Source organism: Passer domesticus, chromosome 10 (assembly GCF_036417665.1).
Source record: "Passer domesticus isolate bPasDom1 chromosome 10, bPasDom1.hap1, whole genome shotgun sequence".
Lineage (NCBI taxonomy): Eukaryota > Metazoa > Chordata > Aves > Passeriformes > Passeridae > Passer > Passer domesticus.
In genome coordinates, this window is record NC_087483.1 from 13179241 (window position 1) to 13192033 (window position 12793).

The following is a 12793-nucleotide window of genomic DNA, read 5'->3' on the forward strand; positions in this document are numbered from 1 at the left end:
TCCTTTTTGTTTTTTTTTTTTTAATTGTGTTTTCTAAAATATGTTAATTTGGGGCAGGGGGGGTGGGTAGGGGAGGAGGGAGTACCTCGAACTGCAGCTCTCAGTGGTGAAGCCTTTTCCTGCTCTTGTGGTTTAATCCTCGTTTGAGGGTGGCCTCATTATGTGCACAGCCTGCAGGGCTCAGTGGGCCCTGGGAGGGAGGAACTAAAACCTGGCCAGGGTCTGCAGCGCTGAGGTGCTGAGCTCCCTTCCCACCTCTTGTGCTCCTGTTTTTGCATGTGCTCCAATTGCAAACAGCACAGAGCTGCTGGGATGGGATGGCAGGCTGTGTAAGTGCTCTTTGGGAATGGGGGAGCCTTGGTGATCCACCCTGTCCCAGCTTGCTTTCTGAGCAGCAGCCCACATCTCTGCTGCGAGGTTGTTAGGGTGCAGAAACGGGATGGAAGATGTACAAAAAGGGAAAAGCAGCAAAAACTTCAAAGAGAAGGTGGGGGGAGAGCCCCTCCAAAAACCAAAACATCCAGGTTGCTGAGATGGCATGAAAGTCAGGAGTGGTTTGAAGCAGAGACGAGGTCAGAGTAGGTGCAATCCCCCTGCCTTCTCCTGCTCCAGGGGAGAGTAAACATGGGAATTCTGGACCAGTGGCTCAGTGTTTGCTGGCTTTTACCTGGCACTTCAGTGCAATCTTGCCCTATTCTGGGAAAGAGAAGGGAGCAGCTATATGCTCTTGTGTTGAAGGTACAAGGATGGGGGGCATAGCCACTTTATTGGGTCTGTCAGGCTGCGCACAAGTATAACTGGAAAACCTTCAGACGTCTATTTTTTCTAACTTGCAGTGGGCTGAGCAGTGGCTGCCCAAAGTTCAGTGAGACGCCAGTCGTGCTGGAAGGGCACTGTGCTGCTGGGACCCACAGGTTTGCTTCAGGCCTGCCCACAGTGTCTTTCCAAGCTGTGACATCCTTGGTTGGAAAGCACTGTTGGATGGGACAGCTTACACGAGGGTCATTAATGCTCACTTGAAGCTTCAGGAAGTACAGCCAAAATTTAGATTTTATTGCTGGCTACCTTCCAAAGCTCTTCTGTCTTTTCCTAAATAAGCAGTTGATATGAGGGTCAGCCAGCAGGGCCTTCGTCTGTGGTGAGCCTCCACTCACGGCAATGACTTTGCTCATGATAACTGCAGAACTCATTTTCTCCCCATTTTCCTTCCAAATACAGAGAACTCATACACAACACCAGTATCAGACCTGATGGAAGCATGTCAGCAGCCCCTGGTTAAAGCATGAAGGCTTTGCTACTGTGGCAATTGGGATTTGGGAATTCTTTGGTTTGGATCTGGGCCCCTGAGGCCCTGAGGGGAGCCCAGCATGCTCAGTGCGCCATGCTCTGCTCCTTCCCTTCACTGTGGAGCTATTTTCCAGCTGAACAAGCAGCATCATTCCAGGCACCTTCATGCTGGCATCGGGACGGGGTTTTGGGGTGCCAGCTGGCAGAAGGAGGGATGTCTTCTCCCCAGACATGCCCCCAACCAGAGCTAGCAGGACTCGAGCAGCCCGCAGCCTTGAGCTGGGGTGCAAGTGGGTCACACTGTGGAGCTTGCTGGCTGTCTCCTTAAGCAGGAAAATGAGGAGAAACGCCGAGAGGCTCTTTTGTGCTGTACAGAAGGGTTGAAAAGATGTTGTGCTGCAGTGATTCAGTGGGGAAAGGATAAATCCCTCACACACACCTACGCACCACCACGAGAAAGAACTCCGTGGGCAGAGAAGGAGCAGAACATGAAATATGAATTTCCTCGAGCTGCTCAGGAGGGATGGCTTTCCAGAGCCCTTCCCCCGGTGCCTCTCGGCTCCCCCTGCCCGGCTGGGTCGGGATGAAGGCCGGTCCCACCGGGAAGACCCCAGCCGGGGCGGCTTGCCCTGCTCCTCCCCTGCCCCTGCAGGCCCGGGCATGGCCGGGGCCCCTTCCCTCTGCTGTGGCTCTCAGCCGAGGACGGGGCTCCAGCTGACGGGCCGTGCCTGGGTGAGCTGGCAGTGCTTCAGGGCTCAGGGGGGTGCTGCAGGTGGTTCCCACTGTGGGAAAGCTTGGGAAGCCCTAAGGGAGGCTACTGCCAATCCTCTGGGTCATCAGGTGGTGCTCCAGGCACCTGCTGGCTCCCAAAGCACCGCTCAGCTTGGTTCCTGATGCTCCTGTCTTCCTGCTCTTTGGGCGAGTGTGCAACAAATACTGCTTTTGAACATTGAAAAAAATATTTGGAGGTCTTCAAATCACATATGAGGTGCACACTGTCTGTGACGGGCGTTGGTGAGGCAGGGGCCGTATGCAGCCTGAGGCACACACAGTCTCTGGAGGAGCCATGGCAGCAAAGGTAATCACTGCTGGTTTGGGCAGATTTAATTTACATTGCAAGAGGTTTTATTCAATTCTGTTTGCTTTCTTAAATATTTTATATTACTTCTCAGTAAATTTGAATTCCTCCTATGTCTATGGAGCATATGGGGATGCAGTCAATTTCCTATTACCTTGGGGATTTCAGACAGCTTCATTCTCAAAGCTATTTAGAAAATTATTTAATCACCTTGGAAAATCCAAGCCAAAAAAATCTTGTGTTTACTTATTACTCGGTTGTAAATTTGTGATGCAAAACATAGCAGTACTGGGTTGTAGCACTGCAGATAAGCCTCCATTGAAATCCAGTGCCAAAATTAAAAAAAAAAACTAAAAACCACATTAACTCTCTGCATGCAGTGACACGAATTTAGATGAATTTTTGCATCATAAGGTTGGGCAGGAATTTCCGAGGTTTCTGTGGAGCCGAGTAACCCGCAGATGCAGGGTAGCTCGTTGTGACACACTGAATTAGGATGTGACCATATTTACGCATTTTGAAAGCCCGTAATGACTCATCCCCATGCCGTTAGGAGTCTGCTCTTCGTAAATGTGCGTTTGGCTGCTGCGAAGGGGCCATGTGAACGCCCACGGGACCTGGGGAAGGCAGCCCTGCCTCCCGCCGCCTCCGCGGGCAGGGAATGGAGGCAGGGATGCTGCTTGGCAGTGGGTGCCTGCCTGTGACCTCCGTTCTCCTCCCACTGGTCACCAAGATGGGATTTGCTTGGACACAAAGCTCCTACCAGAGGGGCCCTTAGGTTCAGCATTGCCATATAAAGAAGTGTGAGCTGGTCCCACCCTCAATACAGAAATACTGGGGAACACATTCTTGTGTTTCGCAGGGATCTGTTGAGGTCACCCCTCTCTGTGCTTGGCACCACAGTTCGCTGGACTTGACATATGTATAAGAACCACTTTATTTTTAAAGGACAATATCCAGCTTTCCCCCCACACACCAGGTGTCTGGTGAACCAACTGCTGAGCCTGGCAGGGGGCACGGCCCCAGCCTGGGGTTGACGTGGGCTCCCACTGGTTTTGGTGGAGCGGTGTCAGCCTGACGCCCACGCGGCAGCCTCGGGATCCGCCTTGCACTCATTCAGGAGCTGCAGCTTCTCCGCCACGCACACGCTGAGCTCAGAGCATCCCTCTGGTATCTCCCCTCCCTGGCTCCCTTCCAGCCTCTCCGTGTGCGCCCGGTTATTACTGTAGCATCCAGCATGTTTTACTTCATATTCATCTCTCTTGCACATACCGGCCCACTCATGTATTAGATCCGAATCCTTTTTTTTGTTCCCTTTTTTTTTTTTTGTTCCCTTTTTTTTCCGGCTTGTTGCTCGACAGAGCGGCGAGGCACGACACGCTGCGTGTTGTGACACATCCTGACAGGTCTCGGCGGCACGGCGTGCCAGCCTCGGAGCAGCCATCTCCCTGTGTCCTGCTTTCCCACTGGCCAGACCCGCTGCTTCCCAGTTGCAGCTGCCTCCAGGGAAGCAGAGGAGAGTGCTGGATGCTATGGCACCGAAGGTGTCTTGGCTTTTAACATGCCTCTTTGCAAAGCAGGGGAAAGGCAAGGAAAAATGCAGCCACTTGATGTTCCCAAAGCCTTGCTTGCTCTCTTCTTGGATGATGTTTCGTTCTTACAGGGGGTGGTGGCTGTGTTAGCTGAAGGTGGCTCCTTAGGGATGGTTGGGGCCATGCTGGATTCCCTGCTGTATTGGTAGCACTGGCTGAAGTGAAGTGCCAGAAACAGTGCAAATACAGAGTTTTCAAATTATTTTGGTATGTTAGGCATGTGGCCAGTTTTGAAGGGCTTGTCACTGTGCTCCTCAGAAGGATAAGAAAAGCTTTTGAAGTTTGATAGGAACAAAGAATTGTGAATGGGAAGGAGAATGGAGTGTATCTTACCAAGGAGCTGCTGTGACTGGCTGGGGAAGGCAGTACCAGGGCATGGCTGCAGTGGGAGTGGTGAGAGCATTTTCTGAAATACTGTTTTTTGATTTGCTGATTTTCCTCTTCTGAAGTGACCTACTCAGAAGGCTAAAACTAATTCTGCTGGCTGGTGGAGTCTGGATTTTATTTAAATCTGTGGAGGAAAAAAGTCAAAATGATATTCAAAGTGGCCATCTTAAAGTATGCATCCACTGCAGGAGATTCCTGATGTAGCTGTGTATGTTTTAATTATGAGATAGATGAGAATTCAAGTCAGTGCTTGAAACCAAGTTTACATCTCAGCCTCACGCAGACATCTTTCTTTGTTGGCCCAAGCAATCCCCTGGGTGTCGCTGGGCTGGGGTCCCATCTCACTGCCCAAAGGTTCTTCCCTCAAATAGAGATGAGCTGGCCTGGAGAGCAGCAGACACTCTGCATATTGCTTTGTTAGCTCCCCACTTGTGGCAGCTGTTTCATTTCACCCTTTGCTGTGCCCAGCAGTGGCCAGACAGTGCTGGGTGTCAGGCTGGACACTTGCTGAGGTGGATTTGTTTGTTTTCTATCCATTTCCCTGCCTTTGGAGGCAATGAAAGGATCAATGTGAACTCCACAGCCAAGACAGAGCCAGTGAAGCAGGTGGCAAGCTGGCATTGGATGCAGGGAAGAAAAAATCCTTCAAACCCGGCTGAAAGCCTTTTAATTAAAACAAAAGATTAGATCAACAAGGTATTACAACAGGTGGTTAAATCCTGCGGCTAAACAGTCCAGGCTTTGTTCTCCGAGTCTGATGCATGAAGAGAAATGTTCTACAGGGCAAACAAGTGATCCTGAATGTGTGGCATTAAATGTTTATTACAGGTAACACAGCAAAACTGGCCCCTGCATTTCACAGGGAGAGAGCAGAGACATGCAAATCCACAGCTCCCATCGCAGGGCGCTCTCCAATGGTGTCAAAAGTTTGCGTTCCCATGGGATGGCGAGAGGCTGGTTTGGTTTGCTGCTTGCTGTGGCTGTGCTGGAGCTGCTGGCAGCCCTGTGCACCCAGGAGGAGTGTGCTGCTGGCAGGGGACACTGAGGGACTGACAGTGCCCGGGTTCCTTCTGTCCTGCCCCTGCCTGGCAGTGAGGCTGGCACAGCCATCACTCCCCCCGCTGTACACCTTCTTTGTTAAATTAATGGGACGCGTTTTGCTCCTCATGGGCTGTGGTGTTTGCAAAGCACTTTGATGCATTGTTAGGGGTTCTGGGCAGTTCTGCAGCCGTGCTGGGGAAGGGGCTGGATGTGTCATCCACTGCTGACCCTGCTCCCAACCCCATGAGGTGCAGCTGAAGGGCCTGCCAGAGGTGCCTTGTTTTTTGTAGATGAGCTACATCTTGCCTTTAAGAACCATTGCAGCTTATGTCAGTCTTCTGATCTCGGACACCTAAACCTCAGGACATGCACCTAACAGAATGAGTTTAGAGGAGAGCCACAAATGTGGTCAAAGGGCTGGACCACCTCTTCAATGAAGATGGGCTGAGCTAGTTCAGCCTGGAAAAGAAGAAGCTTTGAGGAGCCTTATAGCAGCCTTTCAATACCTAAAGAGGGCCTACAAGAGAGCTGCAGAGGGACTGTTGGCAAGGGCAGGTAGTGACAGGACAAGGGGTAATGGCTTCAAACTGACACAGGGCAGGTTCAGATTAGTTATTAGGAAGGAATTGTTCCCTTTGAGGCTCTGGCATAGGCTGCCCAGAGCAGCTGTGAGTGTCCCATCCCTGGAAGAGTTCAAGGCCGTGCTGGATGGGGCTCTGCAGGGGATGAGGCCAGTGCAATGGGGATGTGCCCTCACTGAGGGCTGCACTGAAGGCACTCCTGACACTCTCTGTGAGTCCTCCCCATGATGCCTCAACATCAGGACTTGGAGAAACAGGTGAGTGTTCTGCCTGCTCTCACAAACACAAATGATACCAGGAAAAGGAATCGCTATCCAGAATTGTCAGAATTTTCCTTTCAATTGAGGCTGGAGGGAAAATGAAAAAACGGAGAGACCCGCCACTGTACTGTTTGGTTGCTCTGCTCTAGTCTGCATTCAAGAGAATCTGGGGATATGACTATCTTCCTGAAAGACAATCTTAAATCACAAAAAAAGTCCAACCTAAAATCCTCATTGAAGTGCTACAAAGAGAGGAATTGGATTACCTGTGGCTGTGCACTTGCAGAAAAAACGCCAAGCTATCATCTGGTGCTTTTAAAACATCATCAGGGACACCATTTCAGGAGGCAGGTGAGTATGGCAGGTCCCAGAGCAGTGATGCAGTTCTCCCACAGAGTGGGTTCTGCAGGCACAGACCCAGCTCGCAGCGTCACTGCCAGCGCAGGAACCCTGGGAAGCGGCGCTGTTCCGCGCCTCGGCACCGCCTGCTATTTTTTGCAGAATGAGGAAAACGCTCTTGCCTGACCCAGGGGCTCCTTCCCCCTGGGAGAGCACAGATGGTCTCCTGGTGAAGGTGTGGGCCTGGAAATTGGGAGCTCTGGATGCCTTTCCCGGCTACATCAGAAACTTGCTATGTGGCACCACCTACTTCTGCGCCCACGTTTCCTCCTACTCCTTCTCTCTCGCTCGCCGCTTTTTCCAGACCTTTCACCTCGCTGCTCGAATGTGTTTTTCCTTTTGCAGAGTGCTTTTCTCAGACTCCAGAGCCTCCTGGTGTGCTGTCACCAGTACCTGGACCAAACACCCACTCCTGCCCAGGCTTCTTCTGCCTCTTCACCCTTCCCATCAATCTCTCCCTTTGCCTTGTAGTGCTGCTGGCATTTGATGTCTCTGCCTGACACTGCTCAGGGCCAGAATTCTCCTTGCTCTTTGCTGGGAGTGTTGCTCCCAGTCTCCTGTAGGCAGAGTGCTCGGAGGCAGAGCTGAGGTGGGTGCTGGGGGCAGAGCCAGCAGCAGGAAGGCTGTAGCCCCTGCAAGCCTGCTGGCAGGAGCGCTGGCAAATCGATGGATGTGACTCACAGCCTGACTCAGCCCAAGGGTTTTCTGCTCTGGACTGAATGAAACCCTCAGAGCCAGGACCAGCTTGTTCTCTTGGTTGCGCTTGTCCTGAGGCTCTGGGTTTTGCTGTAATTTGTTGCTTCAAGGTGATGTTCCCCATTTTCGGCTGGAAGTGTGTGCTTCATGGAGCAGGCACTGCCTAGCTAATAAGACTGGGACAGGTTTTTTCTTCCTTAAAGATGACCTGTATGACTGTGCATCCCCTTCCCAAGGGCTTTGCTTTCTGTGCTCCATCCAAGCTGTGACTGTGAACATCAATTGATATTGAGTGACTAATCACAGCATGTCAGTTATTTATTGTGCCTCAAAAGGATGAGATGCCCACTCCTAAGTCAAAACATCTGCAGGATTTCTAAAGCCAGATCTACTCTGGGTTGCCAGGCATGTGTTGCTGCTCCTGGTCACCCAAGGAAGGTGGTGAGCCAAGATCAGCAGTGCCCAGATGTCAGTGGTGCCAAACCCTTCAGCAGCATCCTCGGCAGCTGCTGTTACAGCTCACTGCCCAGAGCGAGCGCCAGGGACAGCGTGGGGCTCACTGGGAGGCACAGCACTCTTTCACTGCTGTTCCCACTCGGCATGAGATTTGGGATGAGACTCAGGCTTGCTCCAACCCATATTGATGCAGTTTGTGCCCCTTGGAGAGCTCTGTTCCAGCAGTCCCAGCCCTTAAGGTCCCCTTTGGTCAGATTCTACCCTGGGCACACACAACAGTGGCTCTGTGAGTTCAAATCCCAGCAGAAGCCTCCCCTTGATGGAATGAGAGTGGATCTGTTGGGACAGCAGCCCAGTTAATTGGGTATTTTAGTGGTGGAGTATGGGAATGCAGCAGATGCTGCAGTCCTGGTCTCCAGCCAGGCTTTTGGTGGGCAGACTCATGAAGGAGCGAGCAGGATGTGCTCTGGATCCAGATGTCCAGGGAGTCTGAGAACACCAGCGGCCCACTCCAAAGAGGAGTGTGCTTAAGAGTGGAGACCAGAGACATTTCCTCCCTTCAAAACACCAGGGTGAGAAAAACCAGCTCACCTAGTCTGCAGAGAAAAGCTGGGAATGAAGAAAAGTAGCAATGCCAGCAGAATAAGGGGATATATAACCCTCAAATCTACAGTCCATAGCTTTAATTTTTCTGGAGCAACCCAAAGGTGGGACAAGCCTGGTGGTGCTGGGAGTGAGGTCTGAAGCTGGTGGCAACCCCACACACTGCAGAAGGGCAGGGAGAGCGGAGCAGCTTGGGAATGTGTGGCAAAGCAAAAGGTGAACCACAGGACTGGTTGAAAATATCTCTACTTTTCATAACCCAGTAATCCGTCTTGCATGTAAATTAGGTGTCTGGAGTGTTCCCACCACCATCAGCAGGATTTCTATCTGTCTGCAAGAAAGGGAGCTGGGTAGGAGCCTTGTGTTACTGAATAATCTTGCAAGGGGAGAAAATACAAGAACTAATTAAATTAAGACTTATTTAATACTTGGCTCAGGGATAGGGTGGTAATAAAAGAAGAGAAACTGTTTCCTTGTTGTAATATGGTAGAGCATTAATTAAGGGAGAAAAAGGCCCCAAATGGTTGTGATGCCAAGCTGCATTAATATCCAGCTGTTGTGCTTTGCATCTGCTGGAGTGCTGAGACAGTCCTTTAAAATATAAAGCTTTGGGTTTGCACAAATAAAAGCAACGATCAGGGCTGAGGGACAGCAAATCAAAGGGAAAGCAGAGGGGCAGGAGACAGAGTTTATTAAGGACCACCAGAAGAGAACACAAACCCCTGGCCCTTCAGATCTCTCCTGCTGCCACTGCAGCCTCCAGCAAGGTTTCTGCACAGTGCAACTGCTGGGGCTTTTCCTTCCCCTACTCAGCAAAAGAGTTGGCCAGTAGCTGATGAGAAAAACAAGGGAATATTACTTCATCCCTAAACCTTCAATCTTTGGATCTAGAAATTGAGGATTCAGGAATGTCTTTTGACTTTTTAAAAACCTTATGCAATTAATTCACTTTCTTTTTTTCTAATCAAAGTATTTTGATAATTTGTCTTGCTATTTTAATTTATAAATGTATTGTAAACTTGAAGAAAAATCTTAGATTATCTAGGACCTGCTTGATGAGACAGAAAGATGCCTGTGAAATATTCTGGATTTACTAAATCTGGTATTTCTTTTTGTCCTTGGAGATCACCTGGCTCAGAAAGAATTCAGCAAACGTCTGTTAAACATTTAAAGCCAAATCAGCCTTCAGCAGACATTATTTGAAGATGGTGTTTTATAAACCCAGCATATGATAGAGAGATAAAGTTCAGGATTGGATTTTAGGATTCTTATAAAATGTCACAAAGGAAAATAATCTGTAGCTGCTGAATTAGAGCAAACCCAAATATTTTCAGTTTTCCATAAACAGGAATTTTGGGAAAATATTTTACTAATTATTATTTTTAAAATTATTTTATTTTAACTTTCTTTTTAAATTTTAGAATGCTTGAGGAAAATCTGGTTAGTGTGTATGGATGTTTTGCCATTCCAACTTCTGTGTCATCCCTGTAAAGGCAGTGCGTTACATGCCTTACAATTACCTACACATCATAGTATGATGTAAGAGCTTCAGCTATTTTTATTTTTAATTTTTTAATTAAGAGTGGTTTGGCTAGATACTGATTAATCTCCCTTGCTTTTGTTTCTAGATCAAAGTGGCTCATGTTCATGTTGTAATGAAATGGTTTGACGACTTCACTGGGGCACAAACAGGAGCCACTTTGATCTAGAACAAAGAAAAGATGTCTTGAACAGCCCCAGATAACAGCTGCTCTTTGTGATTGTAATGGCAAGTAAAAGGAGAATATTTCAACTATTACTCCTGTCATAATATGACATGATAGAGTAACTACTTCTGACATGCAATTTAATAGGTAAAAATAATATTATTAAAATGAAACTCCATAAAATAAGATTTTTTTTAATGGAGGAGCCTTCATTTATGAAGTGGCAGCTTTCATCAGTACGCATGTTTCACCAACAGCTGAATTCTGTTGTGAGTGCCTTTGTCACAGAAAATACTTAGTTTGACCAAAAATTAAGGAACAGCTGTCATTAGCTTGGGCTCCTCAGTGCACATCTCTTGGGATGCAGAGATGCTCTGGCAGATGTGCCCTGTACCGAGGGACAGGTCAAGAGCTTTGCTCTGCTGGGACTAGGAGGGGATGCTGACCACCACTGAAACGTGGGGAAGCTGCAGGATTTCTTCCAAAAATAAGGGTTTTCTTTGCTCAGGCTTTTTCCAGAGCTGTGTGTAAACAGGCCCTGTGGTCTCAGTATGTGACTTTGTGACCTCACCTTGTGGCTCTGACTAATGTCTCTCCCTGGGACACAGAGAGCTGCTGTGGGAGGGGAGGTTTCCTCAGCCCACCACAGCTGGGGTCTCGCTGTCCTCACTCCAAAGTCAAAGACTCTGCGTTGCTGCCAGCCGTGGTGTCGTGTGGCCGTGACCCATTAAACATCCCCCCTTGTCCCCTGGCAGGTGCCAGGGTGGGCAGGGACCCGATACGGCCCTTCCCTGCAGCCTGGCCACCAGCACACCTGGAGGCATGGCCAGGACCAGAGAAACCCCTTGGGATTTGAGGCCAGGAGGCCCAGACTGCTCCCAGCCAGCAGGCCAAGTTTGCTGGAACTTCAGGAGCTGTCAGCAGGGTTGCTGGTCAGCCTTAGCCACAGGTGCTCCAGTGAGGAGCAGCAAACAAAAACAAAATTATTTTGTGTATGTAAATTGTCTCCCGAAACAGGCATTTGGCAACCCTAATGGTTTTCTGCATGCCAGGGTGTAGCCAGGCACTAAAATAAGTCAGGATGTAGGAGGGATGGGAGGTGGGAGATAGGGAAGACTTTTTATATTACTCCCCTTGCTATATTAAGAGGCACTGTTCCCTTTCCTGGCTTGAGAAAAAGCTCTCCCTCGCCTTGCAGACGGTCTCCCATCCTGGTTTAGCTGCTCACAAACCAGGATTTAGAGATCCTTGTTCTTGGCCCCAGCACCTGCATCCCTGTGACCTGCAGGGATGTGAGGAGGCCCTGGCCAAGCCTGGCTGCAAGGGTGAGGCTGTGGCAGTGCTGTTAGCTGACCCCAGGCTGCAGGGGTTGTCCTGTGTCCTGGGAGAACACAGGTAGCTGGGCATTAGAGGGAGGTCCTGCTCTTCCCAGAGAAGAGTGGGCTGGCCAAGGGGACTGCTTCTTGCTTTTCTCCATTTTTCCCTCCTTCTCTTTCCCCCATCCAAGGCTCGCAGCTGGGTGTTGCTGGGGGTGAGGCTGTCAGGGGGTGGATAACTTCGGATGTGCATGTTTTAAATAATGGCACTAAGCCCAGAGCTTTTTGGATGGGTGCCACTTTAGTATTGTAGAAATCCAGGGAAATAAATAACTAATCATTGACTCTGACAAAGTCTCTGCTCATGGCTGGCTACTACAGGTGAACTTCATCCCGCAACAATGACAATTTACGAGTGCTGCAGGCACTCTGTAATTCCCGTCCTTGGAAAAGAATCAATGAGATGTTTAACCAGTGACCTCCCCTTATCTCTAGAGTTGCACCCGCTCTGCTGACACGACTTCTTGCCTCGCTGGCAGCCCGGCACTGCTGGAAGCCGACAGAAGTGAGGAGGAACTGAGAGCAGGCTGTTTTCTTCCCGGCGTGAGTGGGAGTAGGGAGTGGGCGATGCTGCTCCCCCGCTTGTCACAGCTGTTGTTTTCCGCCTGAGCGAGGGGAAGAGATGCAGGCATGGAGAAAGCTGGATCCTGCTGAACTGCTGTGTCCCTCCAAAGCCCAAACCCATCCCAGTCCATCACACTGCTCAGAGTAGTAATTAATGGGTGTTACAGCTCCCGAACAGAGACACTCAGGTGAAAAGCGGAGCAGAAACACTGACAGCCCCAGGTGCCCTTGCAGTGCCTGGCAGGTTTGGCACGGCTGGCTGGGAAACCCTGGGCTCCTGGCCACAAAGAGGATGGGAGCAGAGGCTGTGCCTGAGGTCAGGGAATGCTGGATAACACCCCGAGCCATTTCTGTGAATGTAAAGATTTATTGTTTTTTATAAGCCTAAATACCCGGTTGCAGTAGAGATGACTGTAGCTTTTAGTTCACCAGGGTTTAGGATGAAAAGCGAGTCAGGGGAGTCATCCCACAGGGACATGTGTGGATTTATTCACCCTGCTTATTGATGTTTGTGGGCTACAGCCTGAACAGAGCAGCTGAAATTACACTCTTTGTGTAGATATCGCTATTAACATCTACCCTTAATGACGGTGTCATCATTCCTACACAAATTACTTCAACAGAGAAAATGCAGGGGGTCCCTGCAGTAAGAACTGCTTGGTTTGCGAGCCAGCTGCTGTGGCAGAGCCAGGCTCTGCATCCCCAAAATGCTCTCCTTTTCTTCAGTAGTGCAAAGGGAGTGAAATGTGAGGATCAGGGTGCTCCAT

The 12793-nt window shown here is 49.7% G+C and overlaps 1 protein-coding gene across 1 annotated transcript in view; it reads left to right on the forward strand.

Annotated features, from left to right (window-relative positions):
- Positions 1-2255: 2255 nt before the first annotated feature.
- Positions 2256-12793, forward strand: part of GLS (glutaminase) — a 107192-nt gene continuing 96654 nt past the window's right edge. Inside the window, exon 1 of the mRNA XM_064433873.1 lies at positions 2256-2365. Coding sequence (XP_064289943.1) covers positions 2271-2365 — 95 coding nt within the window. The 5' untranslated portion in view covers positions 2256-2270. The remainder of the gene's footprint in view (positions 2366-12793) is intronic.